The sequence below is a fragment of the Meleagris gallopavo genome, chromosome 9, assembly GCF_000146605.3.
Source record: "Meleagris gallopavo isolate NT-WF06-2002-E0010 breed Aviagen turkey brand Nicholas breeding stock chromosome 9, Turkey_5.1, whole genome shotgun sequence".
Lineage (NCBI taxonomy): Eukaryota > Metazoa > Chordata > Aves > Galliformes > Phasianidae > Meleagris > Meleagris gallopavo.
In genome coordinates this window covers 1,822,269-1,850,197 of record NC_015019.2, presented here as the reverse complement: position 1 = coordinate 1,850,197, position 27,929 = coordinate 1,822,269, and the positions used below count along the sequence as shown (strand labels likewise).

General features: G+C 54.2%; 2 protein-coding genes across 2 annotated transcripts; both read right to left on the bottom strand.

Annotated features, from left to right (window-relative positions):
• Positions 1-20: 20 nt before the first annotated feature.
• Positions 21-6,139, bottom strand: LOC104912148 (transforming growth factor beta activator LRRC32-like). The gene is made up of 2 exons (XM_031554638.1): positions 4,802-6,139; positions 21-4,136 (listed from the first exon to the last, which is right to left on the bottom strand). The coding sequence occupies exons 1-2, from the start codon at positions 4,907-4,909 to the stop codon at positions 2,202-2,204; spliced, it is 2,043 nt and encodes a 680-aa protein (XP_031410498.1). The 5' UTR covers positions 4,910-6,139; the 3' UTR covers positions 21-2,201.
• A 98-nt stretch (positions 6,140-6,237) lies between these two features.
• Positions 6,238-18,177, bottom strand: EDA (ectodysplasin A). Its single transcript, XM_031554639.1, has 6 exons — positions 18,127-18,177; positions 14,918-15,097; positions 14,306-14,340; positions 13,921-13,972; positions 11,770-11,891; positions 6,238-9,863 (listed from the first exon to the last, which is right to left on the bottom strand). Exons 2-6 carry the CDS (start codon positions 14,982-14,984, stop codon positions 9,612-9,614), a joined length of 528 nt encoding a protein of 175 aa, XP_031410499.1. The 5' UTR covers positions 14,985-15,097; positions 18,127-18,177; the 3' UTR covers positions 6,238-9,611.
• Positions 18,178-27,929: the final 9,752 nt, after the last annotated feature.

Below are 27,929 nucleotides of genomic sequence, written 5' to 3'. Positions count from 1 at the left end.
AGCCTCATCCATGAAGTGAATGCAGGGCAAGCGCTAAAAATACCTCTTCCACTTCCATGCGGAGCTGCCTTGAGGCAGGAGGAGGTGAGGAAGGGGATTCCCAGCCTGGGAAAGGCGTCCTCTTCTCTCTCTGGGAGAAAGTGCAGTGATGCACAGCTGGGGACAGGTACGGTGTGAGAGCGGGGGGGACACCTGTGAAGTGTGGCCTCCGCTCCGGCCCCCAGGCCCACCTCTGTCATGTCGTGGGCTGCGGGTGGTACCGGAGGCGCCCCTGTGGTGGTGGTTGTGACAATTGACTTCAGCCAAACCACCTCCTTCCTCTTTCCGAGGTGTCGGTGACCTCAGCACAGGCTGAGGGAGGCAGCGACCTTCCTGAGGAGCCCATCAGCTGAGCTGCTGGGACACTGACACACAATAGTGGTCTGTCTCTGCTTCCCGTGGCACTCGCTCAGCTCTGCCTGGGTCAGCGGCACCTTACAACTGGGGACAGAGACCACGGGCGTGCAGCTCAAAGGGAACAGAGCACGTGGGGACACTGCCATGGGGCGATTGTGACAGAAGTGTCCCAGCACAGACTGGGCTCTGCTGCACGCCCTGTCCCCAGGGCACCAGGATAGAAGGCGGCGGGGTGGGGGCACCCAGCTGCACAACAGCTGTCTGCATCTGAACAAGGCAGGGGATGCCTGGGAGCTGCCTTCCCTCCCCGCTCGCTGCCAGCAGCTCTGTGGCTGCCAGAGGGAGGTGCGGGTCCCCGTCTGGCCAGAGCCCCAGCAAAGACGAAAAGAGTGTCATGCATGACACGCTCGACCTCACCAATGAGGCAGGAGTGGCTGGCGGGGGTGGCACTGAGTCACGCAGCAGAGGCGGCGGTACGGAGTGATAATGGGAAGCAGCGGTGGCACCGTCCTGCGGGAGGAGGGCACAGGGCAGAGGTCCTGGAGGATGTGCAGATGGGGATGGGACGGGGAAGAGGCGCTGCCATTAGCCCCGGTCCCATCCCGAAGCCACAGAGCGAACACCACAGCTGCTGGAAACATAAATCCCACCTGCATGCAGTACAGGGGTGGTGGCTTTAAGATCAGAAGCAGCAAAAACTCAAAAGTAGGGACAGCTCCAGCAGCAGCTCTGCTGTCGTGGCCGTGCGTGGCTGTGTGAGTTGGGTGCAACACAGAGTGGGAGCACAGCAGCCCAAGTGTGTGTTATCCTACAGCAGAGCTGGGGGAGGTGTGGGCTGTGCCCATCAGAGGGGCAGCACGAGGGGGACTCTGCCCACTGCATCCCACAGCTCCCAACCAGGCTCCTGATCCCATGGAGAAAAGGGGATAAAGCTCAACTATTAACTCGAGTTAGTTGTAGACAAGGTGATTTCCACGTAAGTTAGCAGAGCAGCCAGTTGGGAACTTCTGATAAAATTTCTTTTACTTTGAAAATGGAGTGATTCAGTGACATGTGAAAGGTTTCCACTGGAAAGAATTAGTTTTGCTGGATTTCTCAACTGATTTTCTAGAAAATCTGTAATGCTGTCAGCCACAGTGCTCCTCTCAGACTAGGAGTTGCATTGTCCCACAGCTGGGCACAAATCACTTTGACACAGCTTTTTGACACAAACATTTCAGTTTGGTACCAACATCCTTCAGATCTCTCAACCTCATGTTCAACCAAGAGAAAGCTTCTAACACCAAAACCATGGGGCTCTCCTGGGAGCAACCGTGGGATGCAGCCCAGAGAGCAGCTTGTTGAATCAGACACAGATGCAGAGGACCATGCACCGTTTCCCTGGATTGATTTCCACACCTCAGTCCCTCTTTGTCCTTCTTTGGTTGCTCTCCTTGATTTCTCAGCCCCTTGGCAAAGCCAGCACCCGTCTGCTGCCTCGTCCATCCTTTGCTGACCCTACGTGTGCCAGCTGGGAGCCGGGCTGCCGAACTCACGGTGGTGGCACCACGCTCCTGGCTGCAGGGACAATTCCCTTCCCATGAGCAGAGGGCAGAACCTCTCCTGACACTGCTCATGGCCCTGCGGATGGGGCAACTTCCTCCCTGCAAAGAATGGGCTGCAGGAACCCAGCTCTGCCTGGTGCCTGCCCAGCGCTGGGTGTGCGCGATCACATCCGCAGACCGCAGAGTGTTGGGAGAGGTGTCTGAAATATAATCATATTAATAGTATTATTGACAACACAGAGCTGCAGTTGGTTCTCCTGGCTATACTTCAGTGTTGCTCTGTGCTGGCCTCCCCTCGGCCACTCTGTCTGTTTGGGGCTGGGGCAGCAGGATGCCCATCCCGTGGCCCCGCAGCCAGCACACCCTGCAGCCTGCACACAGCAGGACACCCAGCAGGGCTGCCAGCACCAGCACTGAGCTGCCATCCCAGGGCTGTGGGCACGGCCACGGCGGGTGGCTGCTGAGTGGTGCTGTCCTGTTTGCGATGCTGTGGTGGATGCAGCGTGCGCAGTGCAGGTCGGGCAGTTGCACACCAGCTGCCTGCAGAGCATCCAGCCAGCCCAGCTCGCAGCAATGGAAAGGGTTCCCTGCCAGGCACAGTGTCTGCAGGCTGCGGGTCCACCCCACCAGTGCCTGCTTGGGCAGCGCTGGCAGCTGGTTACCGCTGACATCCAGGGTTTGCAGTGGGGAGCAGAACAAACCCGTGGGCAGAAGGCTCAGGCGGTTGCCCGAGAGGTCCAACACCCTGAGCTCATCCAAGCAGGGGATCTCAGCCCCGCTGTTGTCCATGCGGTTCCCCCGCAGCCAGAGCTGCTGCAGGGAGTGCTCCAGCCCCTCCAGTGCCACCCGTGGCACGGCCAGGCCCTGGTTCTCAGACAGGTCCAAGGAGAGGAGTGGCGTTCGGCTGAAGGTGCGGGGCAGCAGCTGGGTGAGGCTGTTCCTGCGAAGGCTGAGGTGCTGCAGGTGGGGGATGGTGTGGAAGGCGGTGCAGGGTTCTGCCCTTGGAGAGCCCCCTCCTGATATCTCCCCCGTGTCACTCCCACAGGGCTGAAGGCTGTTGGAGCCCAGGTCGATGGCTTCCAACTGGGGCAGGGCATCAAAGAACCAACGAGGCAGAGCACGGATGGCGTTGCCATGGAGGTCCATGGAGCGCACGGAGAGCACTGCGTTCTCCTGCCACACAGCTGTGCCATTCCTGTCCCCATCCCCGTCCCTGGTCAGCAGCTCCATAGTGATGTCCTGGAGGCAGTTCATGGCCACGCTGAGAGTGAACAGGGAATGCATGGCACGGAAAAACAGCAGCGGAAGCAGCTGCAGGCAGTTGTAGCTGAGGTCCAGCTCGGCCAGGCGGGCCAGGCTGGCTGCGGTGCCCAGCGAGGTGCTGAAGCTCACCATCTCCTCGTAGCGCAGCGCAAACTGGGCTGGGTGGTGTGAGCTGGGGTCCAGGGAAGTGATGGAGTTGTGGGAGAGGTTGAGGTGCACGAGGCGGTGAGCGGCTGGGAGCTGTGGGAAGGAGAGCAGTCGGTTGTGGCTCAGGTCGAGGACCCGGAGCAGGTAGGGACCCCCTCCCTCCTCCCAGCCAAACAGCTCCAGGGCGTTATGGCTCAGGTTCAGGACTTGCAGCTGCCGCAGGTTGAAGCTGGAGAGGCAGTGCAGGGAGTTCAGGGCCAGGCTGAGCACCACCAGCTCCCGCAATGCCTCAAACGCTCCCTCCTCGATGTCCATGATGTAGTTGTTGCTGAGATCCAGCTCACTCAGCCGCGGGGAGCCCTGGAAGATGCCCGCCGGCAGCTGCCTCAGCCTGTTTCCTTGCAGGTGCAGCACCTGCAGTGTAGTGAGGCCACTCAGGGACCCCCTCACCATGTGGCTCTCCAAGCCGTTGGCCGACAGGTCCAGCACCTCTATACTCTGCAGTGCACTGAAAGTCACCGCGTTGTCCTGACGGTTTTGGTGCAGGCGGTTGGAGCCCAGCAGCAACGAGTGCAGCCGTGGCAGCTGGGCCAGCACCGACCCTGAGATGGCCTCCAGGCGGTTGGAGCGCAGGTCCAGGTGCTCGAGCTGCCCCAGTGCAGGCAGGCGGCTCTCCGACAGGTTCTGAAGGAGGTTGTGGGACAGATCGAGGTGCTTCACTCCTTGGGGAAGGTCCTTGGGAAAACTGTGCAGCCCAGCAGCCCTGCAGGACACCTCTGTGGGGCTCTACAGAGAAACGGGAAACCCATCAGCACCAGCCGGCACAGCTCCAGGCAGAGGAGCTGCTCTTTGCCGTCTGCTCTGTGCCTGCAATGGGAAGGGGGGAGGCCACCAGAAGCTGCTCAGGAGACCAGCAGCTTCTGCATGGGGTGGGCTTTCGGCAGTGAAGGATCTCGCTTTTTACATCTGTTTTTGTGCATGGTGCGATTTGCTGGTTTGTGTGCAGGTCATCACCAGCACTCCTTAGCCTTAAGCCCTGGAGGATAAGTGAGGGAGAGGAAGGCAATGTCTGCCTTATGGTGCTCCTGGAGGTGTGAGAAGCCCCACACTCTGGCCCTGTAGGCTGTCCTCTCATGCAGTGAATTAAAAGTTAATGGCATCACTGACAGTGCTGCCCTGCACAGCATCCCTGTCCCGTCCTATCCCCTGGAACTGTTCTATTGGTTTGAAAGTGACGGGGAGCAGCTGGGAAAGGCTATGGGCAAACAGCTTGAAGCCAGGAGAGCAGAGGGGAGCAGGAAGGTGGGGAGACAGGACGGGTAGAAGTGGAGGCTGGATGAGGTAAGTGCCGTGGGGGAGAGGCATGTGAGATCTCCCTTTGCTGCACAGAGGGATGGGTGCTGTGAACCAGCGCAGAGTGCTGTGACAGCCTTGGGAAGCAGCAGCCTTACCTGCTGGCACGGTGGAGGCCTGGGCTTCGCCTCCCCACCAGCCTGGGTCCTGAGGATGGCCGGCAGCAGGCAGAACAGCAGGCATCCTGCCCCACAGACACTCCGCATGGTGGCACCGCCAGCCCTGCTCGCAGCTCCACCGCTCTGCTCCAGCCCCTGCACAGAGCCCCATAAATAGGCTGTGGCATGGACGGGGGAAGGAGATAGAGAGAGGGGGTGTCAGCAGCTGCGGAAGTGTGAAAGGAGACATATACGACCATGGAGGGGAAAAACTGCACAAAACCACAAGGAAGGGAAAGAGAAACCGCTGGAGTGGGAGGAGGCAGGGCTGCATGAGGGCTCAGGTGATCCACTGAAACCACCGTGGAAATGAAGCATCAGGAAGGAACGCTGTGCTTGGGAGAGCAGAGGGCTCTGCAGGAGTTCCCCACATAGAGCTGCTCGTCCTCCGCCCTGTGCCAGGGATGTGCCCACAGCCTGGACACCCCAACTCCCACTGAGGACCCCAGGACCACAAGTAAGGAACCCCTTCCTGTGCACCCTGAGACACAACCACTGTGCTCTCACTGCTCAGCCCTTGGGTGGGGGGCACAAAGCAAAGCTCTGGGTGGGAGCTGGGGTGGATGCAGCTCTTCCCTTGTCCCCAGCAGGGACACAGAGCTGTGCTCCTCAGTGACACATCCCCAGTGGGCCTGGAAGAGAGCTGCTGTGTCTCAGCCCAAGCTGGGCTGGCTCTGTTATGGGTGCAGCAGTAGAGCGGTTGCTTTGTTCCTAGATGTGCCTGGCAGAATGATAGATAATAACATTTTCCCCCTACTTGCATATTCCATATATATGTGATTATATCTAAAGACACAGCAGCCTGACTTTTCCTGGGGTTGCCCTTTAGCAGCTCATACCATGGAGAGCATTTTGTTGCCTCTGGGCTGCGGTTCCTCCTGGACAGACAGACAGTGGCTCTGGACCCATGCAGTGCCGGGGGCTGAGCCCTCCCCACCGCCCACAGTGGATGCAGTCGGGCCAAGGGCAGCTGCAGCAGAACAACCCCTGATTGTTCTCAGCGCACATCTGTCCAGATGTGGAACCAGGCAGCTCCACCCAGGAGCCACCGGCCTCTGGCTGAACCCAATCATCCTCATCCCTCTGCACCGTGCATCGTAGGGAGCCCCAGCCATCACCCCAGCCCTGGGTACGGGTCTGCAGAGCAGGAAGAAGAAATCAGCCAAAAGTCCCTGATCAAAGGCAGGGACTGGTGTGGAGAACCTCCGGCCGTTTGCATGCTATGCCTGTGAACTCCCCACGTCCTGTCCCCTCTCTTGTGGGGCACTGCTTTAGGGCACAGCCTGCCCCGCTCCTGTCTGAGCTGGGACTGCCACACCATAGGGTCCAGCCCCTCCGTGCCCAGCACCCAGCTGACATCCAGGGACGCCCAGAGATCAGGAAAAAGCTTTATTTGCAAAGAAAATATTGACAATTTACATAAACTTACATCCTAATTTATATACATTATGTATATTTTATATACAGATAGTGTCTTGAATAAAGATGTCGAAGCACAAAACAGCATTGGTATGTCTCTGTGCAGCTCAGATAAACGGGCGTGGAGTTGGGCATCTTTTCCCACAACTCCTCTCCCATTCCTTTTTGGCTGGGGGGTGAGGAGGGGCTTCCTTCCACCCCTGGAAGCGATGAGGGCGGGCATTGTGTGGGGCCAGGCCAGAGGGTGCAGCACCCACACACAGGGGAGAGCCCAAGAAATGGGACAAACCCCAGCAGGAGGGGCTCAGCCTGCAATGCCGAGAGCTGGGACCGCTGCCTTCCTGCTCCCATGCTCTGAGATGGGACAGCACCTCTGGATTTCGTTGGGCCGTGGAAAGAGCTCACCTGAGAGCAGCCCCCGGGTAGCACCTGCCCTGTACCTCTCAGCCTGGGAAATACAACGGCCCTTTTCTAAAGCTCGATGCTAAGAGGACAGTGCTGCAGCACTGATGGGCTGCTGGAGATGGCAGGAGCCCCTCAGCCCCCACCCCGGGTGAGGAAGGTGCTGGGGGAAGCACAGCCAGCAGGTGTGGGTGCAGAGCCATGACCTGAAGGGTGTGCTGGGGAGCATCCCTCCCACAAAGGCACCCCAAACACAAAAGCAGAGCTGGCTTCCATACGGGCAGTCTCTGTACTGGGGATCTTCAGAGGGAGAAGGATTTCAGATGCTGAGTTAGATACCAATTGGCTGCTTGCTACATTTCTGCAACTGGAGTCCAGCCGAAGGCTGAGCAGCGGAGCTGAGGCACGTGGGTGAGGGCGAACTGAAGAACTGCTGGGAGTTCTGCAGGAAAGACACCAGAGGGAAGGATGGAGCGAGGCCCTGTTCCTGCTGGAGCTTACAATCTTCCATACAGATGAACCCCCTCCAGCTGTCCTGAGCTGCTTCCAGGCCCTTTGGCTCCAATGACGGAAACGCGTAGAGGCACCAGAGGCAGTGGCACAGAGCAGTATCACAGAAGCAGCTATACTACAGCCTGGGTGACTGTGCCACAATACTGCATCCACGAGAACGTGCTGCTGCTGCAGCCACAGGGTTGCAAATACAAAGGACTCCACGGCTGCCAGGCGAGGAGCAGCGAGGAAGGATGGCCACCTGCAGCCAGCAGCAAGCAGCTCCTGCTGCCCACCAGGAGCGCTGCCTCCTGCCCTGCTCCCTGCACACATCCCAGGGGCTCATGGCAGCAGTGCCGGGGTGCTCAAAGCAAAAGGGATTCTCCCTTTGCCTCCTGCTGCTCACGGGCACATTCAGAAGTGAACCACAGCTCCTGCCAGTGGGGGATGAGGAATGCCAGCGACATCCATCGCGCTCTCCCAAGCCATCGTGTTATTTATGCTTGCCCCTAAGCCTCGCTGCTCAGACTGTGTTCTAAAGCAATCCTGTTAATGATTTGCTTCATGTTTTCATTACAAGAAGTTGTCCCGATTCATTCTTGTCAGAGGAACATCTCCTTCTTAATTGATTTTAAAGGAAATAAACAACAAAGGCTGCTTCAGTGCCCCTAAGGCTCTCGCTAGCCCAACATGTTAAGGCTAGAAAGGAGGAGAACATATTGAAAAAGAAATAGCAGGCAATTTTTCATGCAGTTATTTTATAAACTGCACGCCTCCTGTGAATAGCAAGGCTGAAGCCAAAGCCGGGTGCCCCCAAGAAATATTTATCTCCCAATAACTGCAATACTTGGCAAGTGAGATCACTCGCACCGGCCGCGCAAAGCAGCGGAGCCGGGAGCACTGCGGGCAGGCAGACCCCGCAGGGGCACAGCAGTGCCGGCTTACGCTGCAGGTGAGCACTGCTGGGCACCCTGGCTGTCACCCGGACCTCGGCTCCCCATCCAGCTGTTTGTGTTTGCCACAGGGGCTGAAACCTCCCTGCCCTACTTCTCTGCGTAGTGAGGGCCGCTTTCCCAAGGACACAACCAGCCGCGCACCACGGAGCACAACAGGGCAATTCGTGCTCGGCCTCCTCCTCAGCTCCAGCACAACTTCCAGCTTCAGATCTCACCACCAGTCGAGGGGAGGTGACGGGAGAGAGTTGCTCAAGAAGCCAAAAGAAACAATAGCGTCCTCGCTCCGCTATTAGTCACCAGAAATCGAGTTAGGACTAGACCCAGCAGGGCTCAGAGCAAAGAAAAGCGGTGACTTCATGCTAGACCAGGCTTTTTAAACACACATTTTTGCTAGAGACTCCGTCGCTGCTCATTGGAGCAATTTAGGTAGGAGGGTGCCAACAGGGACGGGGTGTGGGGAGGAAGGATGAAAACCACATCTAAGAGCAGGGCAGCTGCTATTAAAACAGAAAAAATAATTTCCTGTTGGAATATTTTATTCTTAAACATGACAAACTTCTTCAGAGTGTTCTCACAAGTACTTGTGTCTGCTCTGCGTGCCTCTGGGAAGCCAGTAGAAAAGTGTTCTGGTTTGCAAAATATTAATTAAAAAGACACACATTAAAAAAGCCCAACCCCCAAACAAAACCACCGACAGCTGTGACAGCAGCAGTGGGTGATGGCAGCCCCCAGTGGGCAGCGCACAGCTCCGGGGTAACGGCAGGAGCTGGAAGTAGCAGAGGCTCTGGAACCAGGACTGTCTTTTTCTTTGGGACTTTGCGATTTCTGGAATGCAGAGGCAGTTCTCCATGTGCTAAGCCTGCTCTACTCAGCATCCACCTTCCCCTCCACCGCACTGCTCTCACAGCCTGCTTCCCAGCTCTGCCTGAGGCACTTTGCTTCTCCTTTCTCCCACTCCTGAGGATGAATGTAAACACCACTGACTCTCACCCACCTCCTCTCGTGCCGCGCACCGCTCCAGTTAGAACTGAGAAGGCAGGAAAGCAGAACCCCATTCCTTGCTCTCATCAGCGGGCAGAAGCAGGAGCGCCAGGTAGGGCTGCCTGGCAGGGCTCTCTCCTGCTCCTGCCTGGGATGATGCTCGTGCTTAGTGCAACATAAAAGCAGAGAGCCACGTCACTCCCAACAAGCCCCACGTGAAGATCACAGAGCAGAATATCAGTGCAGTAACACTTGAAATACTGAGACAAGGCGGACACAACAGCCCTTCTTCCTCTCCACGCTTTTTCAGCTAGCTTTTTGATCCAAGTCTCCGTGCAAGTCACAGAAGACACTGTGCTTCCTGCATTCACATATAGGAATAAATAGCTCTGGATCAGCTTTCCTTATGGCCGGATTACAGAACCCCCTGAAATACTGATACGCTTATGAACAGCAGCACGGTGCAGTTCTGTGAGTCTCCTTGGATGTGCCGAGTTCATCTAGGATGCTGGCGCATCTCCTAGGCGGATGGCCCCAAAGAAAGTTGTGTGCTTGCTCATGTTGATGGAGATGTCAGCGTGGACCATTTTCACAGCAATCTTCTGCCTGGCTTTGAGGAGGCAGACCCCGGCTGTATAGCAGGTATTGAAGTTGGTCTTGCCGGTCTCAATACTCCGAGTGCATTGCAGAAAGGGTTTTTCATCCACCACCACCTCATAGCTGGCAAAATCTGTGAAGTTTATGTAGTATACCTGATGTGAAGCAGGAAGAAGAAAGATTATTAGGCGGCATGTTTGTGAAGCAGGAACAAGCCCACGCTCCTCTCGGTCCACGTGTATGTTCCCCCTGCTAACGATGCTCTCCTCAGCCCCCAGCCACACACATTCATGGGAGGCTGACTTGTCTGAATGACCCTCAAGCCAACGAGACATAAGGAAACTCCGTATTTCACTTCATCCTCATAAAAGCATGCAAGTGCCTGTGAATCCAAGCATCTCTGTGGCTGAGCTAGGAAGCCTCATGCCAGACCCTGCTATGATAGGGAATGTACAAACCTGTGCAGGCCTAGTTACAGCAATCTGAGAACAAATCTACCTGCCACAAACAGCTTTTCATCCAACAAACAAACAAAGTTGTTAACTGAAGTCCTCTTGCACTTACCTGGCAAGTCCTGCTTTCTGGGTCCCATGAGCCTCCTTTAGTGCTGACATCAACAATGCCCTAAGATGTACTGGGAGCTGCCTTCTTTGTAACTGGACTTGAGGTGCTCTCAAAGGCATAAGCTGTTACAGGGAAGACACTGTCCCAACCTCCAAAGCTTGGAAGCAAATGACCTCATAGTATCTGTACTGATTTAACTCTTAGATCTGGTGACAAAGCCCCCAGGACTGTGCAGCTTGCTGGAACTTAACCATCTCCCACGTACTGATTCTGAAGAACTCCAGGATGCCTGAGAAAGGCCTGCACAGAGAGAAGTCCATCCCAGGGAGCTGCTTCTTCCTGATAGAAGGAAACTACTCAGTTTGGATGCGTCTGCCAGTTCTTCTTACCCTACACTGTGTGACCACAGAAGCTAAACAAGGCCGAGTCCCCATTTTCCTTACAAATGACAGCGGCTTCGGTGGCCAGCAATTAGCACGAAGCACTTGGGAAACAATTACACTTTGGCCCAGGTAGAGTTATTTTCCCTGTCACCATCCAAAGCGGACACACAGCCATGCCCACAGAAGATCCCTGTCTAACCTGACATCCGCAGCTCATCCTGCTGGCACCGTCCCAGCGCGGCTGCCCTCCGAATGCAGCCAAACCCATGAGCAGGAGTGCTGAGATCTGTCCCACAGCCTGGACAGTTTTTCAGTCCTCAGGTGTCTGAACACCCCAGCTGCTGTGGAAGGGCAGAATGTGGCAGTTCATGCTCCATGTCAGAGGCTTGCAAGAAACCAGCAGCAATGCATTAAATGACAGCGCACCTCCTGCTTTTTTTCTTTTTTTGAATGGGAAAATTACAGAAATTGTGTCTTAATTAGCTCCCTCCTAAATCATAGTACAAGCAATTGTTACTTTGCTCAGTCCCTTCTACATAAGCAGGTCTGTACACCCATCACTGGTGCCAGCTAATGCTGCCATCCCGCAGCACAGCAAGGCTGCTGGTGCACAGCATCAGTCTGAAGCTACGCACAGAACGTGGAGGCAAAATGGAATTACCTGGGCTGGGAGTCCTATGCTTACAAAGAGTGCCACGGTTGCCCAAACATCCCAACTCATGATGGTTTTGGCATGACATCCCTCTTAAAGCACTGAGCCCAGCTTCCTGCTGGGACTCTTGCTCTGCAATGAGGTTTAGATTTGCGGGTGAGTGACTGCACAGACAATGTGGAGGGGGAAAAAAAGGCACTGGTGGCACATGGGGTTTGGTTGGGCTTCTGTGCATGTGTCGCAGTAACTAGGCTCCTGCAGCCGGTGTCGTGGCAGAACGTGTGACCTCGCACTTCCCAACTCTATCAACTTCTTCATCTGACACACATCTCCTAGAGCACGAAGTGGTTAAAAGCACATACAAGTTCTTGGCATTCGCTAGTTGTCTGGAGCCCTCTCGTGGTTCATGCAAGGCTTCCATTGGAACACAAGAATAGGAGTTAGGCCTAGGACCGTACTCACTTCTACCTGACTATAGATGAAGTATGTGCCGTCCACCAGTACCTCCAGCTCCCCACTGCGGGCATGCAGCTTAAACACCTTGGGGTTCATAGTGATGCGAGACCAGTCATTGAGGACTCCACCTGAAAGATCTCAGTATGAGAAAACGGCAGTCACTCAGTACCCGTCAGGATGAGAAGCGTGGGAGCACACAAATACAGTCACATTGCAATACACAGCAGCTGGCACAGCCCCAGTGGGAAAGTCAGGGAAACTCGGCGAGAAAACCCCACAATTAAGCACTGTGCTGTGTTAGCTCTGGCTCCTTCCCATGGCAACAGCTCTACCTGCACCACCTCTTGCTGCTGTCTGAACGGGACACCCACTTTGCTCTGTGCAGACAGGATGAGCGATCCGCATCTCTGCTCGCTTTTGGTTAAGAGTAATTCCCATCTTCGGGATGCGCTGCACAGCCCTTTGCACGCTCATCCCCTGAGCTGGGTGCAGACTGACTTGCCTTCTCCTGATACAACCAAGTACCTGAGTGATTCCCAGCCCCAGTAAGATGTTCTCATCAAAAGTGACTGCCATCATCCCACTGGCACACAGAGACCCGTGCCAGTATTTCCAAACTATTTGCTATGTTTTCTAAATTAGGCTAGGGTGAGAACTGCGATCCCTGTCCTTATGGGAATGGGACTAAACGTGGCAAACCTGCCTGCGTGAAATGGCATCACGTCCCACCACATTAACCTGTGCTGAGATAGATCCTCAGCACAATTAGGGGTCTGTAGACCCGCCACCCACTCCTCTGTCACTGGGCCAACCGAAAGCATCAGCAGACACATCCAAGGACATGCTCTGCTACATGCTGAGGACAGCTTGCAGTCTGCAGGTTGTATCAAATGCTATCTTTCCCCTCCCAGCCTTTATCTGCTGTTCTGCTCCCTGCCCCCAGCTGTGAGCCAGCCAGGCTGTGCTTTCTGCTCTCTGTCAGCTGGACAGCATTAATGTCAGAGTGCCTGAGGAAGGCAGGCTCAGCACAGCAGATTGTTCCCAAGCAGCAGGGAAGGACAGTTACAGAGTAATTCCCACTCTTAGAGAGCAGCGTATGCTCTGTAAACGCAGAAGGGTCCCGTTGATAATGGAATAATTGCTTTTTCAATGTAAGCACGACAGCATCTTTTCCCCCGTGCTGTTGTTGGAAACAGCAGATTTCCTTTTTGCTGCTGGGAGCTTCCCTCCACCCTGCTACAGCAAACACATTCAGCTCCAAGAGAGAATCGTGAGAAATGTCAGCTCCCACAGCTCACGCCTGGTGAGAGACAAACCAAGCCTTCCTACAGGAGCCCTGGCCAGCCCTCACCATCCCTCGCATGGGGCAGCAGTTGGTGAACCCATTCCTGCAGCCCTGTCCCATTCTTGCAGCCCCGAAGCAGAGCTCCCTGGGTCTGGGCAGGGGATGAGGCAGCTCCTCTCCAGTACAGCGAGATATCACCAGCCGAGAGGCAGCAGCTAATGAATGAGACCCAGCTGTTGGCAAAGGGAACGCGAGCAGAAATCGGAGATGGGTTTGGGGAGGAAGGAAAAGAGCAAAGAAGTGCTGGTGGATGTGAGATGGCTCGGCAGGACTTGGGGTGGGTATGGATGGGTAGGGATGCTCAGGGGCTGCATGCTGTGTGCCTGCAGCACGGCAAAGCAGGAGCTGGTGGTTGTGCATCTCTGTGTGCTCGCAGCTCCCATTGCAGCTGCACTTTCTCCTGATATAAATTAATGGGGAAAATGGAGAAAAGCGCAGACTAACGGGGCTGAGGTGGGAAAAGGACACACTGCAGGCTTAGAATAGGAGAAGGAACAGACTGGGAAAGGAGGCTGTAGGTAGGGGACTCTGGAAAAACTGATGACCTTACAACAGGTGGGAGGAGGTCAAGGGGAAGTGAGATCCAGTAGGGCAGAACTAGTGGGAGATGCACAGAGACAAACTGGGGGATGAGTCTGACTGCAGGAGAAATGGGAGGACACTGAGCAGCGGGCTCCTCTGTGGGGTTTGGGCAATGGGAATGAGTCTGTTACGGTCAGCCAGCACTGACCCACATCACAGGGTGGTGCCCCACATATATGCCTGGGGCTGCAGGATGGGCCCAGTAAGTGCCAATAGCATGAGATCCTTACCATTCTTCACTTGGATGGCTGAGCCTTGGCCTTGAAGGTGGACCACAGCTGGCTGCAAACGAGATTACAGGGATTTAAAGTTGGTCAGAACCACCGTGTCATTTTACAATAACTGGGCACAGCTCCACAGCTCTGAGATCATTACTGCTTTCCACAAACACAAAAGAGCGGAGCGGCCAAGAACAGCATCAGCACTGCACAAGGAGTGAGAAACCCACGGCAGATTAACACAGCCTGCTTCTGAGCACTGGGAAGAGTCAGCTCAGCCGGTCCTTTTGGGGCAGCTACAACACAGCACACACAGGAAGGGTGGGATTTACGTGTTAGTAAATGCAGCAGATAAGTTAGTCAACAAAGCTGGGAACTGGGAAGGAGGCCAACCAACCTGGGTGTCTCGGGAGCCGGCCTTGTCTGTGGCACCTGCAAAATGCAATTCACATCGTTGTGGGGTAAGCCTGAAAGAGCTGCAGTAACTATTCCTTCAGAGAAACCTCCTCCTACCCCGTAATAAGCATAAAAGACACGTTTTTAACAGGACACCAGCAGCTGTACGGGGTACAGCTCCGTGTCAGAAAGCACCGAAATAAGAAAAAGCCTCATCCTGCTTTTTTCCTGTCTTAATCCTGTATTTCTGCCCAGCATCACTTGAAGCATCCTCAGATCACCCAACCAGCTTCCACTGGAAGGACAAACTGCAGCACTCTGCTCCTGCAGCAGTGGCAATGGAGGCTGTGGGATGCAAACAACACCGGTGTGATGGCAGCAACACGGCCGTTTGCTGCACTCATGCTCTGCTGAAACTTCTCTGAGAGCCAAAGCTCCACGAGAGAGGAGATGCCCGTGGGCACCACGCTGCAGCACTAAGGACCTCGCACTGCTGCTGGCCCGTGCTTCCGAGGGAGCCTGACGTCAGCTCAGCTTCCCCTTGATAGCTGTGTGAGCTGTGGGGCGACAGCCCCGTTTCTCTGAAGAAGCATTTTCTAATAGGAGCGCTCACCTGAGGGGCCCTGCAGCCCTGGGGGGCCCTGAGGGCCGGGTGGCCCCGGGGGGCCGGGTGGTCCCATCACAGTGGTCCCAGGAATCCCGGGGATGCCGGGAATGCCAGGGGGGCCTTGGGGCCCAGGGGGGCCTGGTGGCCCTTGGGGACCGTTGGGTCCTGGAGGACCGGCCTTCTTACCTGCAAAACACAAGGCCACGTGTTAGCACATGGCGTCACTCGTGTTGGAAGAGCCCCCTCTGCTCCCAACCCCACCCAGCCCACCCCAGCACGTCCATCACCACATCCCTCAGTGCCACATCCCCACGGCTCTGGAACACCTCCGGGGGGAACCCACTGCTCCCCGGCAGCTGTGTTGGTGCATTACCGCAGGTCATCACCTGCAGTGCGATTACACCTAAACAAGGAGCACACCTCAGGGCCACCTGAGGGACGAAGCATCTGCCCCAGGGATGTGACTGAGGCTTTTTGATGGAAAACAGGTGCAATCTTTCCCACCTGCTGTATGCTGCTGCATTATACATAAACCTCCAGCATCACCATCACATCACAGCACACCACAAGAAATTTCAGCTCACAGGGAACTGGTGGGATATAACGTGGTGGCCATGAACCAGGGATGAGAGACAGCTGTGCTGCTCAGTGCCTCACGGCCCTTCCCCACATTGCTGCTCCCTGCATACAGCTCACCTCCAGCCCTGTAAATTCTAGGGCTAAAGGAAGCAGAATGTTACCTTCTGAATCGAAGAAGTAAATTAATCCAGCTATGCGTAACCAAAATAATATGGCAGTGATGCCAGTATCCCATAAAAACAGGAGGACAAATTGTGACCTGAAATATTTCTGCCCAGATCAGCAGCTGTGCCTTCACACCTGAGCTGGCCATGCACCAAGCTACGCCAGCAATGCTCCACCTCAGGATGGTGACAGCTCTTGGAAATGAGCAGCTTGAGTCCCAGCTCTCACCTACCTCCCCTACAGCACATTGCAAATTCCTTTCCTTCAGCCTAGACAGTGCTGAGGAAGGCTCACACGTGGGGCCAGCAGTTCCATGGCTGGTTCCCCTGCTTTCTTTCCCAAGGGGATACACATGCCAGCCGTTCTAACCAATCCATCTCAGAAGTGGGGTCTGCAGCTCAACGTGCTGCTCGTTCGGCAGCACAACAACCACACATCATTCTGAAGCTGCACAGGGATCTGCATTCTGGGCATTCTTGCTCCTTTGAGCAATTTCAACTGCCCCTCCGTTGTAATGGAATCCTGCTCACCGATATCACAAGGCAAGAAGTGGTTACTCACTAAGACGTAACGCTCGGTTCATCTTCCAGCTGAGAGCACTGCTGGGTGGGTTGCAGCACAGAGCAAGGAGTGCACTGCAGTGCTCAGCACCTGCAGACGTTTCCATTGCATGGATATACAAGAACGAGATGCTGCTGCTGCTGCTTCCCCTTTCTCCTCTCTGGACGTTTTTTTAGAGCCCCTCGGTGTGGCAGAGCTGCTGGTGGAGGCCCTGCTCCCAGGAGCCACAGGCACTGCACAAGCAGCACGACCCAAGTGCACCACAGTCAGCACATGCTTTCCCTAATTGACATTTGCCAAACAATAAGCTCTAACTCCAAAAAATGAAAATAAATTAAAAAAAATGTGACAACACCATAACACAAAAATATTCCACGCAGCACTACAGCTGTATGTAATACAGCACTGCGAGACCCCTCAGCTGCTCCAGGACTGCACGAATACCGCAGCCATCGTTTGCTGCTAGCTCAGCTGATTTAGCAGCGTTTGGGGTTTCAGAGCTCTGTTAGGACAAACTTTGTGAACATGAAACGTGACGCAGCTCTGGAGCACAAACAACTGCCCAAGTTTCTGAGCGCGGCAGCCATCAGTTGTGAGGCTGCATGCAAGGAGCAAGAGCAGAGCGCTGTGCTGTGCTGTGCTGTGCTGTGCTGTGCTGTGCAGGGGCTGCAGCAGCTCAGCGCCAGGGCCATGCAGCAGTGCAGCGTGGGATCCTGGGTGCTCCATCCCCAGGTGCTGTCACAGCCCTGGCTGGGTGCAGTCCTGCGTCAGCAGTGAGCACTGAGTGCTGCAGAGATGTCTGGGGGAGCCCCTGAGTTGCACACAGCTGGCACCTTCCTGCTGCCTGCAGGGCAATGTGGGTGTGGGCTGGGTGTGAGATGGGTGGGTGCTCTGATGGGTGCTCTGATGGGTGCTCTGATGGGTGCTCTGATGGGTGCTCTGATGGGTGTTCTGATGGGTGCTCTGATGGGTGCTCTGATGGGTGCTCTGATGGGTGCTCTGATGGATGCTCTGAAGGGTGCTCTGATGGGTGCTCTGATGGGTGCTCTGTTGGGTGCTCTGATGGATGCTCTGAAGGGTGCTCTGAAGGGTGCTCTGATGGGTGCTCTGATGGGTGTGAGGAGCAGCGCGGGGCCAATGGCTGCACTCCCCTAAACCACGGCTGTTGCTTGGTTTTGAGAACAAGCCTACAAAGCAACCCAGATCTCTGGATTGTGTTCTGGTAGCAGATCAACGCACGACCGTTGTGTGTGCCAAGGAGCCAGGCACAAACACAGATGGCACCAGATACCTCACAAAGCATGGAATCATGTGCCCAAAACACAAAACACTACACCTCCCCAGTCTGCATTTTGGGAAGTAAGTGCACACTGCAAACAGCTCGAGGAACGTGGTGAGAAAGCCAGGCAACACCTGCGGGCTGACCCACACTCAGCATGGAAACATAAGGCAGTACTTCTGCTTTTGGTGCACAACCAGAAGCTGCAGAGTGTATTCAGAGAGGATGTGAAGGTCTGAAGGAGGCACCAAGCTGCAGCAGGATCCCTGGCAGAGCAGAAGGAAGCTGGAGCTGCAGAGAGCAGGCAGCTCGCCACAGCTGGCACATGGCAGCACAGCTGTTTGTTATGGGAATCACTTCTATACAATGCAATTAAGTTCCCTTTGCTTTTAAAGAAGCCTTCAGAAAGCATCTCCAGCCTCAGAGTGCTGCTGGGGGATGCAGCTGTGCCACAGCAGTGCTGGAGGCATGGAGAGCAGCCCCAGAGTGCTGCATTGGATGCTGTGCCCACTGCTGGGATGTGAATGAACGGTTTTCCCATTCATGTCAGTTGGAGAACTTGTAGCCAGAACAATAACACAGGTGCACCAAGGGCTAACTGAGGTCAAATTAAATTAAAAATCAAACTTACCCTTTTTCTTGTTTTTAACTGAGCTTGGACCTACAAAGCAAAAAAACAAAAAAGAAAGCCAGTAAGATTCAGTGATCAATTAATCCTAAAAAATCCCCGCTGCCACCCGTAGCACTTGGGAAGAGGTCTCTGTCTGGAACAAAACTGGGAACAGAAGTGGTCAGCCGAGGCCGAGAGCCCCCAGCTCTGTGCAGGATGCTCTGTGCACAGCTCTGCTGCAGCACTGCCTGACTGCTGCACACAGGTGTGCTGCACGTATCTGCTGAGGTCGCCAATGCAATAGGGCACATTGAGCTTTTGGACAGCAGGAATCCTGAGCCTCAACACAATCCCTGTAACACAGAATGCTGTGCAGCCACTGCTGGGAGGTTGTGCAGAGCCCTGCTGCCTTGGTGACACAGCGAATGTCCTGAGGAGAGCAGGTTGGGAAGGGGACCCAGCTCAGCTCCTGGCTGAAACACTCCTAGAGAAGCTGAGATAGGGCACAGTTCTTGAGCATTAGTGTGAAACACTCCTCACTGCTTCCCCCCCAATTAATGATGGATGAGAACGAGACCCCAGGTGCCACCCTGCCACGTGCCTGCAGAACCCCTGGAGCCCAAGCACACGCATTACACTGTAGGAAATGTAGGGTATCATCTGACTTATCACCTCCATCGGTTTGCTCTTTTAAAAAACTATTTCTTATGCACATGTACAAATACACACCTTCTATCAGCCCAGCAGAGACGAGCTGCCAGGCAACACACCTGGTGGCCACTGCCATGCTGCCCACACCTGCCCAGCACCTCAACGCCGTGCTCAGGGAAAGCAAACACTGCAGGGAACATCACCCAGAGAACAACCCAGGGCGGGCAGCATGAGGTGAGCGCTGCCTCTGTGTCTCTCCAGACCTCGGAGTCACGAGAGTTTATTTCATGTTATATATATCACACCATTAGCGCCATAACCAGAGTGAAAGTACAAATAGCTGCGGCGAGCCAAACACATTGGGGATGGATGGAACCAATTAGCTTCAAAGATGAATGGGAGGAATGAGAACCACATGCGATGGGGATGTTCGCAGTCTATATTACAACACACGCATCTGTTCCAGGCACGGCAGAGAGAGATGTTACGGCTGTGCAAGTGAATCTTTTGACAAACACAAAAATACTTCTGACATAAAAAAAACACAATATCATTAGCCCTGGGAGCTTCTGAGCCTCTGGGGCTTGCATCTGTTCGTCTCCCAACAGGGAGGGATGGATAGTTTAATTGCAAAGGGAGCCGTGGGGCTCACGGGATGCACCAGCAGCCAAAGCTTTGCTTGGTTTTGCTCAGAACTCATCAGATAGCTCTGAACTGACTGTGATGCAGTAACAGCCTCTCACTGAGTTTGGGAAGCACAGTTCCACCCCAATACCTGCCACAGCATGGGGCTCTTCTGCATTTCTATTTGTGCTCGACTTCCACTCTTCTTCCTCATAACCCCACCTATATTCCTCCCTGCAAGCTTTCTGCTCATGCTCGAGGCCAAACCAAACTGAGGGAAGTTTATCCTCCATTCTGTTTCCCTTCAGCTGAAATTTGCTCTGATGCTGCGATCCTTCCTCAAAAGAGCTCACGGTTCTGTGGAACCCTTTGCTTCAGCAAAGCTGTCAAGAAGCACCAAGACAGAGAAGAGGGGCAGCAGAAGGAAGGCCTTGAAGGTCACAGCAGTGAGCACGGGATGGGGTTCACTCGTACAGGATGCACAGTCCCATAGATGACCTACACACATGGAGTGAAGACTGCTGCTGCATGGTGGAGCTCCTCCGTACAGAGCTGAGCTCAAGCGAGAACGTTTTCATAGACAGGCTCCTGCCCAAAGGCAACCAAGCTGGAAATGAGGGGGCTCTTCCAAACCTCCAGGAGGAGCAGCGCGGCTCTGGAGGGGTCTGCTGGCTCAGTGTGAGCCTTCAGCCTCGAGGCACTGCCAGAAAGGCTCAGCAGTTCATCGGTCCTTTTGGAGAGAATCCTTCCCAAGGGCACTGCAGGCTGTTAGCACAGAACCACGAAGCAGGCTGCTAACTTGGCTCAAAGCACCGAAGCCAGCAAGCTGAGCTGCTTCTGCCACTCATAATATCCTTCATAACCCCCAACCCAAACACGGCCCCCACCCTGCAGAGGGTTGGCACAGCGGGGCAAACGTGGGAGGAGGTCTGGGGCAGCACCAGCAGAATCCCTGCGGCCACTTCCCAACGCCAAGGGAGGGATCTGCAGCAGGTGGGCCAAAGCTGTGCAGGGCAGCACCTGTGGCCATGCAGAGGGCACTGCACAGTGCTGCAGGGATGGGGTCGGCCCCAACATCTGCCGCATAACCACCACGGGCTGCAGAGAAACCAGATGGTGATGCAACTCGAGGATATTACACGTGACATGTTTTCGCTTATAAAGATTAAGAGAGTTTACTTTTTCCCCCCCTTGATTTTACTTTCTGTGTGCTACACGCTGCTGTGATTTGCTATAAATACAAAAATACCCCAAACCTCTTTAGGTCATGTGCTGATATAAATAGCATATTTAAAATAACAAAAAACACAAACCAACCTGCGTTCACTTATTAGTTGTGTGTGTGGATTAATGAGAAATAGCTTGAATTCTTTCAGAATGGTTCAAACTGGTCTTACTGACAGGAACAGATCTTTGTAATTACGCTGGTTTGATGTAAAACCTGCAAAAGGCCATTGCAGAAAGCTGTCCCAAGGAAGACAGCTGAGCCACCCCCAGCCCAGGGATAGGGAACTCAAACCCAGCGATTCCCCGTCCATCTTGCAGACACGTCCCTTCACTTCCAGCACAGTTGCAATCTGAAGATGAGAACAGAAGCAGGAGCTCGATGTGACTTATCCAGCAGGCACATCTTCCCAACCTTGTGCACTCCCCAAAACCTGCGGCCCTGTCTTTGAAGTGGGAGCTTCTGGCTGTGGCTGCAAGAGGAATGCCAGGTTTAACAACCGCCTCTCTCAACAGCGATGGGAATTTGTGCAAAGCGCTTTTCCAAATCCTGGTAGCCATCTGGTTTAACAAAGAGATCACTTGCTGGATCCCAGAGGGAGCTCTGAATGCTGCCTGACTCCACCAGAGGCCCCCGGAGAAGAGATGGTTTGCAGAACCCAACGTGCCCACCTGGCCATGGTGGGGAAAGCATCACTAGAGAAGCAACCAACAGACATATGGCTGCTGGTCAAAGTCCTTCTGCCACTTGAGGTGTCCCAAAGAGAAGGCTGTGGCAGTCGGTATAACCTTACGTGGACACTGTCATTTCACAGCAGGTAAGACCAGAAGGAACCATGATGATGACCAAGGATTAATGAAGTCCTGCCCAGTAAGCTTCCCATTGAGCCCCGCATCCCTCTCTGACGAATGCTGGGGGGAGTGGGGAAGAGACCAAGAAAAGCTCAATTGTTACTCCAGAGATAAATTTTCAAGCAATGATGAACCTATGACATGCTTTGACATGCTGTCCCAATGGATGAGATGGAAAGGTCCACTTCAACCTCTACACCTCCATCATTTCGTTTGCAGAATGGGTGCACTGGTGTTCACTCCACTCACGGGGCTATGAGATATGTGAGGCTTTTCAAACATTTCTAAATGCTGTGTTATTAATGCCAGACTATGGCGGAGCTGGGGAAAGAAGGATGTTAGCTCCCAACACATGCTTAATCCAGAACACGTGGGTTTGGGGAGGTTTTGAACCAATATGTTTTCAACATTTTCAGGAAATTTGGTCTAGCCAGATGAAAGCTTCTTGGACTCCGCTGAAATATCAGCAATAGAAATACTGAAGCAGGATGAATTTTCCCCTTCCCCTAAAAAGAAAGGGCTTCTTCCAAAGAGCCAGGCAGCAGCTCTCGAGGAGCAGCTCTTATTTGCCATTATCACTCCAGAAAATAGGATGAATTATAGATGTAGGAAAGCATCCAAGACATAAAACATACCATGCACTGCTCCAAACGTCTGGTATGCTTTGGCAGAGTGGGTTTGGGGGTGGGAAGAGGAAGGGCGGTCTCCTGCTGAGAGCAGAGGAAAGATGCTGTCAGCGATGGCAGGAGGAAGGGGTGAACCCAAGCGTGGGATGGGATGTCCCAGGTACAAGGCCCGGAGTAACTTCAGTAAATCCAAATACACTGAACATATTACAGAACGGAAAGGGGAGCTCACTGTAAAAGTGGGGGAAAAGGATGAAACCGTGCTGTTTGATGTACAAGCACACAGGGCAGAGCCCCGGGCCATTCGCTTATTCTCAGCCACCATTGTTGCCTCTCTCTGCTTTCGTTCCAATTATTTTTTTAAACTCACACATGGACACAGTCAACCTTCATTGTCCTGTTCTCACTCCTTTGAGATGCTCCACGACGGCCCCCCACACACCATAGGCCCCACGTCCTACACTTCAGGGGTCTCTGCTTACAAGACAGTGCCACCGCAGCCACACACTGCTCAGCGCCCAGCCAAGGCTCAGCCCAACTCACATCTGCCACGGCTCCGATCCCCCACCCCTGTGCTGGACTGAACTAACACTCAAAACCAGTTTCCTCAAGATGATGAGGATTTTGCAGCTCTCCGTGCTCTTTCCAGGCACTCCCTCGGCTCCATCCACTTTTAAGGCCATTCTTCATCTCCCTAGAGGACTTTTCCCACACATCTCCAGGGGAAGTGTCCCATGCTGAGGTCTCCTCTGGCACTTCTGGGTCTCTGCGTCCTCGGCCACGAGGCTTTGAGAGCTTCTGCACCAGCGCCAAAGGCTGAAGATCATTCATCTGCTGGTGAATTCGGTACGAGAGCAGCTTTCTGCTGCCTCACTGCTCTCCTCTGAGCAATCTATCAGAGCACAAACCCGCACCCATGTGCCATCCAGATGATCGTTCTGCTCCGGGAGCCCCACGGGTAGCAGCCTGCTCCCTCCCTGCTGCTCTGAGCCCACGCACTGCTGTGGGAGCAGCCCCAGCTCCTCGCTGCTGCTCTTGTGCTCCCCGGAGCCACGCTGCGCTCCTCCTCGGACAGCCTCGGGCTGCACGACAGCTCATCACCTCGCAGGTCTGTTGCTGTCACCATTGTTTTTCTCTCCTACCAGTGCTTCAGAGAGATTTCTGCCCGGTTTGAGGATTGAGAAAGCAAGGCTCTCCACAATGGGAATGACTCGGTCGAGCTCACGAGCGAAAGGCAGGAATGCAGAGATGCTGGCTAACAGCGACAGGCGGCTGTGATGCACTTTACAATGGTCTTTAATCAGATTAAAGGGACAAAAATCGTCAGTTAGAGCTGCTCAACCGAGCCCAAGTGAAGCAGGAGTGCAACAGACAGACCTAGGAGAGCAGCAGGCACAGCGTGTGTCACATTTCCAGGTGTGAGCACCCCGGTGCAGCAACAGGCTCAGCAGGAAGCCTGCAGGCAGCTCCCAGCTGTCCCTTCTGGCCGTGGTAACCCACCAAGCACTTTGCAACAGCCCTTGAAACCATGCTGGGAGAACAGCTGAAACTCAAAGCTTTCATCACACCGGAGGTTCTCATTTGCACCGCTGCCTCAAAAGAACAGAAAAACTTCAGCAAACTGAAGCGTTGAAGGATTTGAGGCAAGAGGGGCCCCACGGCTGGCAGCAGGGATGAGCTGAGGTGGCAGCAGGCTCAGCCCTCGGTGTGCGCCCGCAGCACCAGCGTGGCACTGCCAGCACGAGGGGCTGTGCAGGACCCTGACCCCATCCAGGTGTGAGCACAGCACAGTGCTCACCAGCGCAGACCCCGTCCTGCTCCCAATTAGCCGCAGAGCCACTGCTGCTGGCAGAACATCGCTGCGCTGACTTCTCAGAACACCACAAAACCAATCACACACAAATCTCCGCCCCTCGCAGCTCCGCTCCCACATCATCGGTCCCAGCCAAGTTCCTGGGGCTCACAGCAGAACCTGCGGCCGTCACATTTCATTTCTCTGCACTCTCGCTGGCTATGGAAGAATATGATGTGCTTTTGTTTCCCTTTGGGCGCTGCGGGTGGATTCCAAGGCTGGATCTTTGAGCAGAGCTGACAAACGGCATCACTATTTCCAATTCAAGTACCTCAAGGCTGCTTTTTGGCTGGCCGGCCTTGCAACGCTTGTTTTCTATACACCGCTGCACCCTATTGCTTACTTTATCGATACCACATATTTGAATGCAACTATTTAAAGCGTGGTATTACAGCTGTGTTTTTATTTTGTTTGTTTTATTCGGTTGTTGCTTAACACAAAACATTCTGACATTTTAAGTCACATCCCACTAAGATAAACAAGTAACATATGTCCCGAATTCCTGCAGAAGCGATTCCCCAGCAGTGCTGCTGCAAGGTTGGAGCTGAACAGAGGGAAGATGCTCTGCAATGGGTTGTTTCCAGTGCACTCTAAGACAGCCAGGCCTGAGGAACCAGCGCAGGTGGGAGGAAACCCAGCCAGCCCTCCTCTCTCAGCACAAGCTGACATGGTTCTCCTTCCTCCTGCCTGCAACCTAATCGCATTGCAAACCTCTGCAGTGCTCTGAGCTGTTCTGATGGTTCTAATGATGCAGAGTTGCACAGGCTCTGTTGCTGAAGATAAATGTGCATGCGTGCACGTGTGCTCATGTTTGGAGGAACCTGAAAAGGAGCTGAAAGAAACCCAAGGGAGAGACAGAGACCACTTTTTGGGCAGCCTGCACCTTTCGCGTGACCTCACTGACAGCATTCTGACCAGCACAGTGCTACCTGGCTCTGCCCCACTCCATCCATTCACGTCTCTGCAGACAGATGAATGAGCACTGAACCGAGCCCTGCTCACATTCACAGCACCAACAGCTATACATCACGGCTAACAAAGCCCTAATGAAAACATGCAATTGTCGTGCCTCATTCACAACTTTCTCCCCAAAGAGCTCCTCGCTGCTGCTGTTCTGCAGCTTTGTGCAACTTTTCCTTTTTTATGGTGAATGTATCTGGTCTCGTATAACTGAGCGGGTTTTCATGAGCGCACAGACAGGCCACAACTGAAGGCAGCTCCTAAATTCCATTGCCAGAGCTGCAGCTCTGCGTTTGGCTATTCAGTCCCACCCCGGCCACCACGGACTGAAAATAAATGCATTCATAGAATGACAGAATGGCTCAGGCTGGAAGGGACCTCGAGGATCAGCAAGTGCCAACCCCTCTGCCACAGGCAGGGCTGCCAGCAAACCAGATAAACACTATTCAGTCCCAAATCTGCAGAAGGCAGGGCGTGCAGTCGCCAGGCAGACCCTGAGCAGCGTCCTCAGCCATTTGGAGAGGTGTGCACCCAACAGCCAGCTCTTACAGCAGCACAACTCAGTGACCAGATGGACCGGAGCGTGTGCCGAGCACCATCCTGCAGAGTGCTGCAGGGCCACGGCCGGCGAGCAGGGCGTGCACAGAAATCAAAGCTCAGCTGCAAACACTTCCCAAGGACAGACAATAGAGCCTCCGGCACACCGTGGGGAAGGCATCACCAACCACCAGTCCAAGTCAGCTTTTACAATGCCTGGTACGTGGCATTCACGGTCCAGATGCATACATAGCTCAGATGCAATCACATTCCCGCCCTGCTGTAACATCTGTTCTCTTCTCATTAGCCAGGGCCATGCTTTGTAACAGAAGAAACTGAGATTCTCAAACGTCAGCATTTGACCAGAGGCGTTATGAAAAGCCCCAGTTTTCACAAGTGGAGTTCATATGGAGTCACCAATTACTTCTAATGATATTGGTCCCTGCTCAACACGCAGCTTTAAAAGAAGTTTAAAAGAGTAGTTCAAGTTCCAGCACAGCCTGCTGCAGCACTCGGTGCTGGGTTAGCACTGAGGATCTGGGCAGGACACGACTGAAACCCATCCAAAAGCTGAATCAGCACAAGACCCGAATGCACGGCCTGGATGGAGTTCTGAGCACAGAATTCCTTCTCAAGCCTTCCAAGTTTCCTCTGCATCTCAGAACCTTTGCATGGTGCCCTCCCACCTTACCCACACAGGACAGGAGATGAATGGGGAGGGACCAGAGCAAGAGGACACACGCACAGAGCTGCATCCTATCACAGCTTTAGGAATATTGAAGAAGCAAGGCTTCTTTTGGAACAGTGCAGGTCACAGCTGGAAGGGATGCTACCAGGGTAGCCATGCACCATCAGGGTTCAATGAGCAGTTCTTGGCTCCACTGGTTTGCAGACCCCGGTCCCCCCTCACCATCCGATGCAGTACGGCCTCACCCAACCACCAACAACACGCACTGCTGGAATGCACCTCCCTGCTGCAGAAAGTGACTCCAAAGCCTTTGAGCTGCAATAACGGCGAGGCTTGAGCCACGATGCCAGCATCTCTGCTCTCCCAGAGTCACGTGGAACAGCCCTGAGATGATGCCTCTGCTGCAGGACGGCCAGGGCTGCCCAAGGGAGGCTTCAGCAAAGGTCATTAATGGAAACTGTGATGGATTTGGCCTCAAAGTGGTTTCAGAATTAAAGAGTAATTTCAGAAGAACTGAGCTCCAAGCAGTCTGAGCCGAGGATGAGCTAAAAATGTTTCTGCTGTCTGTGCACTGCCTTACATGTCACACCTGGAGCGAGAGGATTCCTTGAACACAACTTCCACCTCCGTTTGTTTGCAGCAACGGGTCGGTGTTTGTCTGCCACTGCTGCAAGAGAGCTGAGAACCACCACCTGGATGTCACTGTGAATGTTCCAACAGCTGTTAAGCTTCTCTGGACGTGTCTCTGTGGAAACAGCAGTTAGAGCAGCACAGACACCAGGCTGTGATCTACAATCAGATTGCTGTATTTGTAGCCACGAATTGTCCTGGCAGAGCAGTGCCCGAGCTGTGTGAGCCACAGGCAGCATGCTCCATTACAACAAGGGCAGGGATACCACAGGCAAGGGGCTGTAAGGGATTTGTGGGCTCAGTTCTAACCCTGGTAATAGAAATACTGACAGTGTCAGCACGGGGAGGTGATGGTCCTCACACGTGAGGACTCAACATCTGCTCTGGCATATCTTAACTCCTCCTGGTTTGGGGGAAATCACAGAGAAATTCGGGGGAAACCAGAGAAGATCAAGTGTGTTCTGGTGAGGTGGTTCTTCTGGGACCGTCTCCTCCGCTCCAGTATCCAGGAAATGCTCTTTATTTATAGAGAGCTCATCACCATGGTTTCCGAGCACAATAAGGCTCTATCGCCCTTCATCCATCTGCGTTTCTGAGAATTCCTGGGCTGCAGGGAATTGCACGGGGCCGGCACAAAGGAACTGATTGTTCTGGGCTCCGCAGTCGGAGGGCTGCATCTTCCCCTTCCGACGGAGAGCAAGCGAGCAGGAAAAGTCCCTTTGTGACCTCTGTGCACAACAGAGCGCCGTGCACCGCTCTGTGCCGTAAGCCGGGGATGGCTGGGCACCCTGCTGACCCTGCACTGCGCAGCCCTGGGCGTGAGGGCAGCAGCCGAAGAGTCCTTGGTATTTCCATCCCAGCAAAACCCACCAGCGGCACCGAAACCGACCTGTGCTCATTGAGGGCTCTCCCCGGCAGCAACGACTGCCAGAGCAGTAGGAACCAAAGCGTTGTCAGCTAAGGACAGTGCCCCAGCTGCCACGCTCCCCATCACAGGGCAGGGAACAATCAGCTGTGTTTCTCACCAAGCATGCTAGGAACAAACCTAGGAAAGGGATTAAAAAAACAAAGAAGGGCCAACCCCAAACCAAACAGCACAAACCAACCAAACCAGGAAAGCAGCACTGCAGGGATCTCACTGGGAGCAGAGATGAAAGTAGGAGAAAAAGAAACTAGTTTT

Excerpts from the sequence above, each read along its gene's own strand:
- LOC104912148 (XM_031554638.1), bottom strand. The coding sequence starts at position 4,909 with ATGCGGAGTGTCTGTGGGGCAGGATGCCTGCTGTTCTGCCTGCTGCCG. Across the intron at positions 4,137-4,801 it reads GGCCTCCACCGTGCCAGCAG|AGCCCCACAGAGGTGTCCTG; the intron begins GTAAGGCTGCTG and ends GTTTCTCTGTAG.
- EDA (XM_031554639.1), bottom strand. The coding sequence starts at position 14,984 with ATGGGACCACCCGGCCCCCCGGGGCCACCCGGCCCTCAGGGCCCCCCA. Across the intron at positions 13,973-14,305 it reads CCGGCTCCCGAGACACCCAG|CCAGCTGTGGTCCACCTTCA; the intron begins GTTGGTTGGCCT and ends TCTCGTTTGCAG. Across the intron at positions 9,864-11,769 it reads TCATCTATAGTCAGGTAGAA|GTATACTACATAAACTTCAC; the intron begins GTGAGTACGGTC and ends GCTTCACATCAG.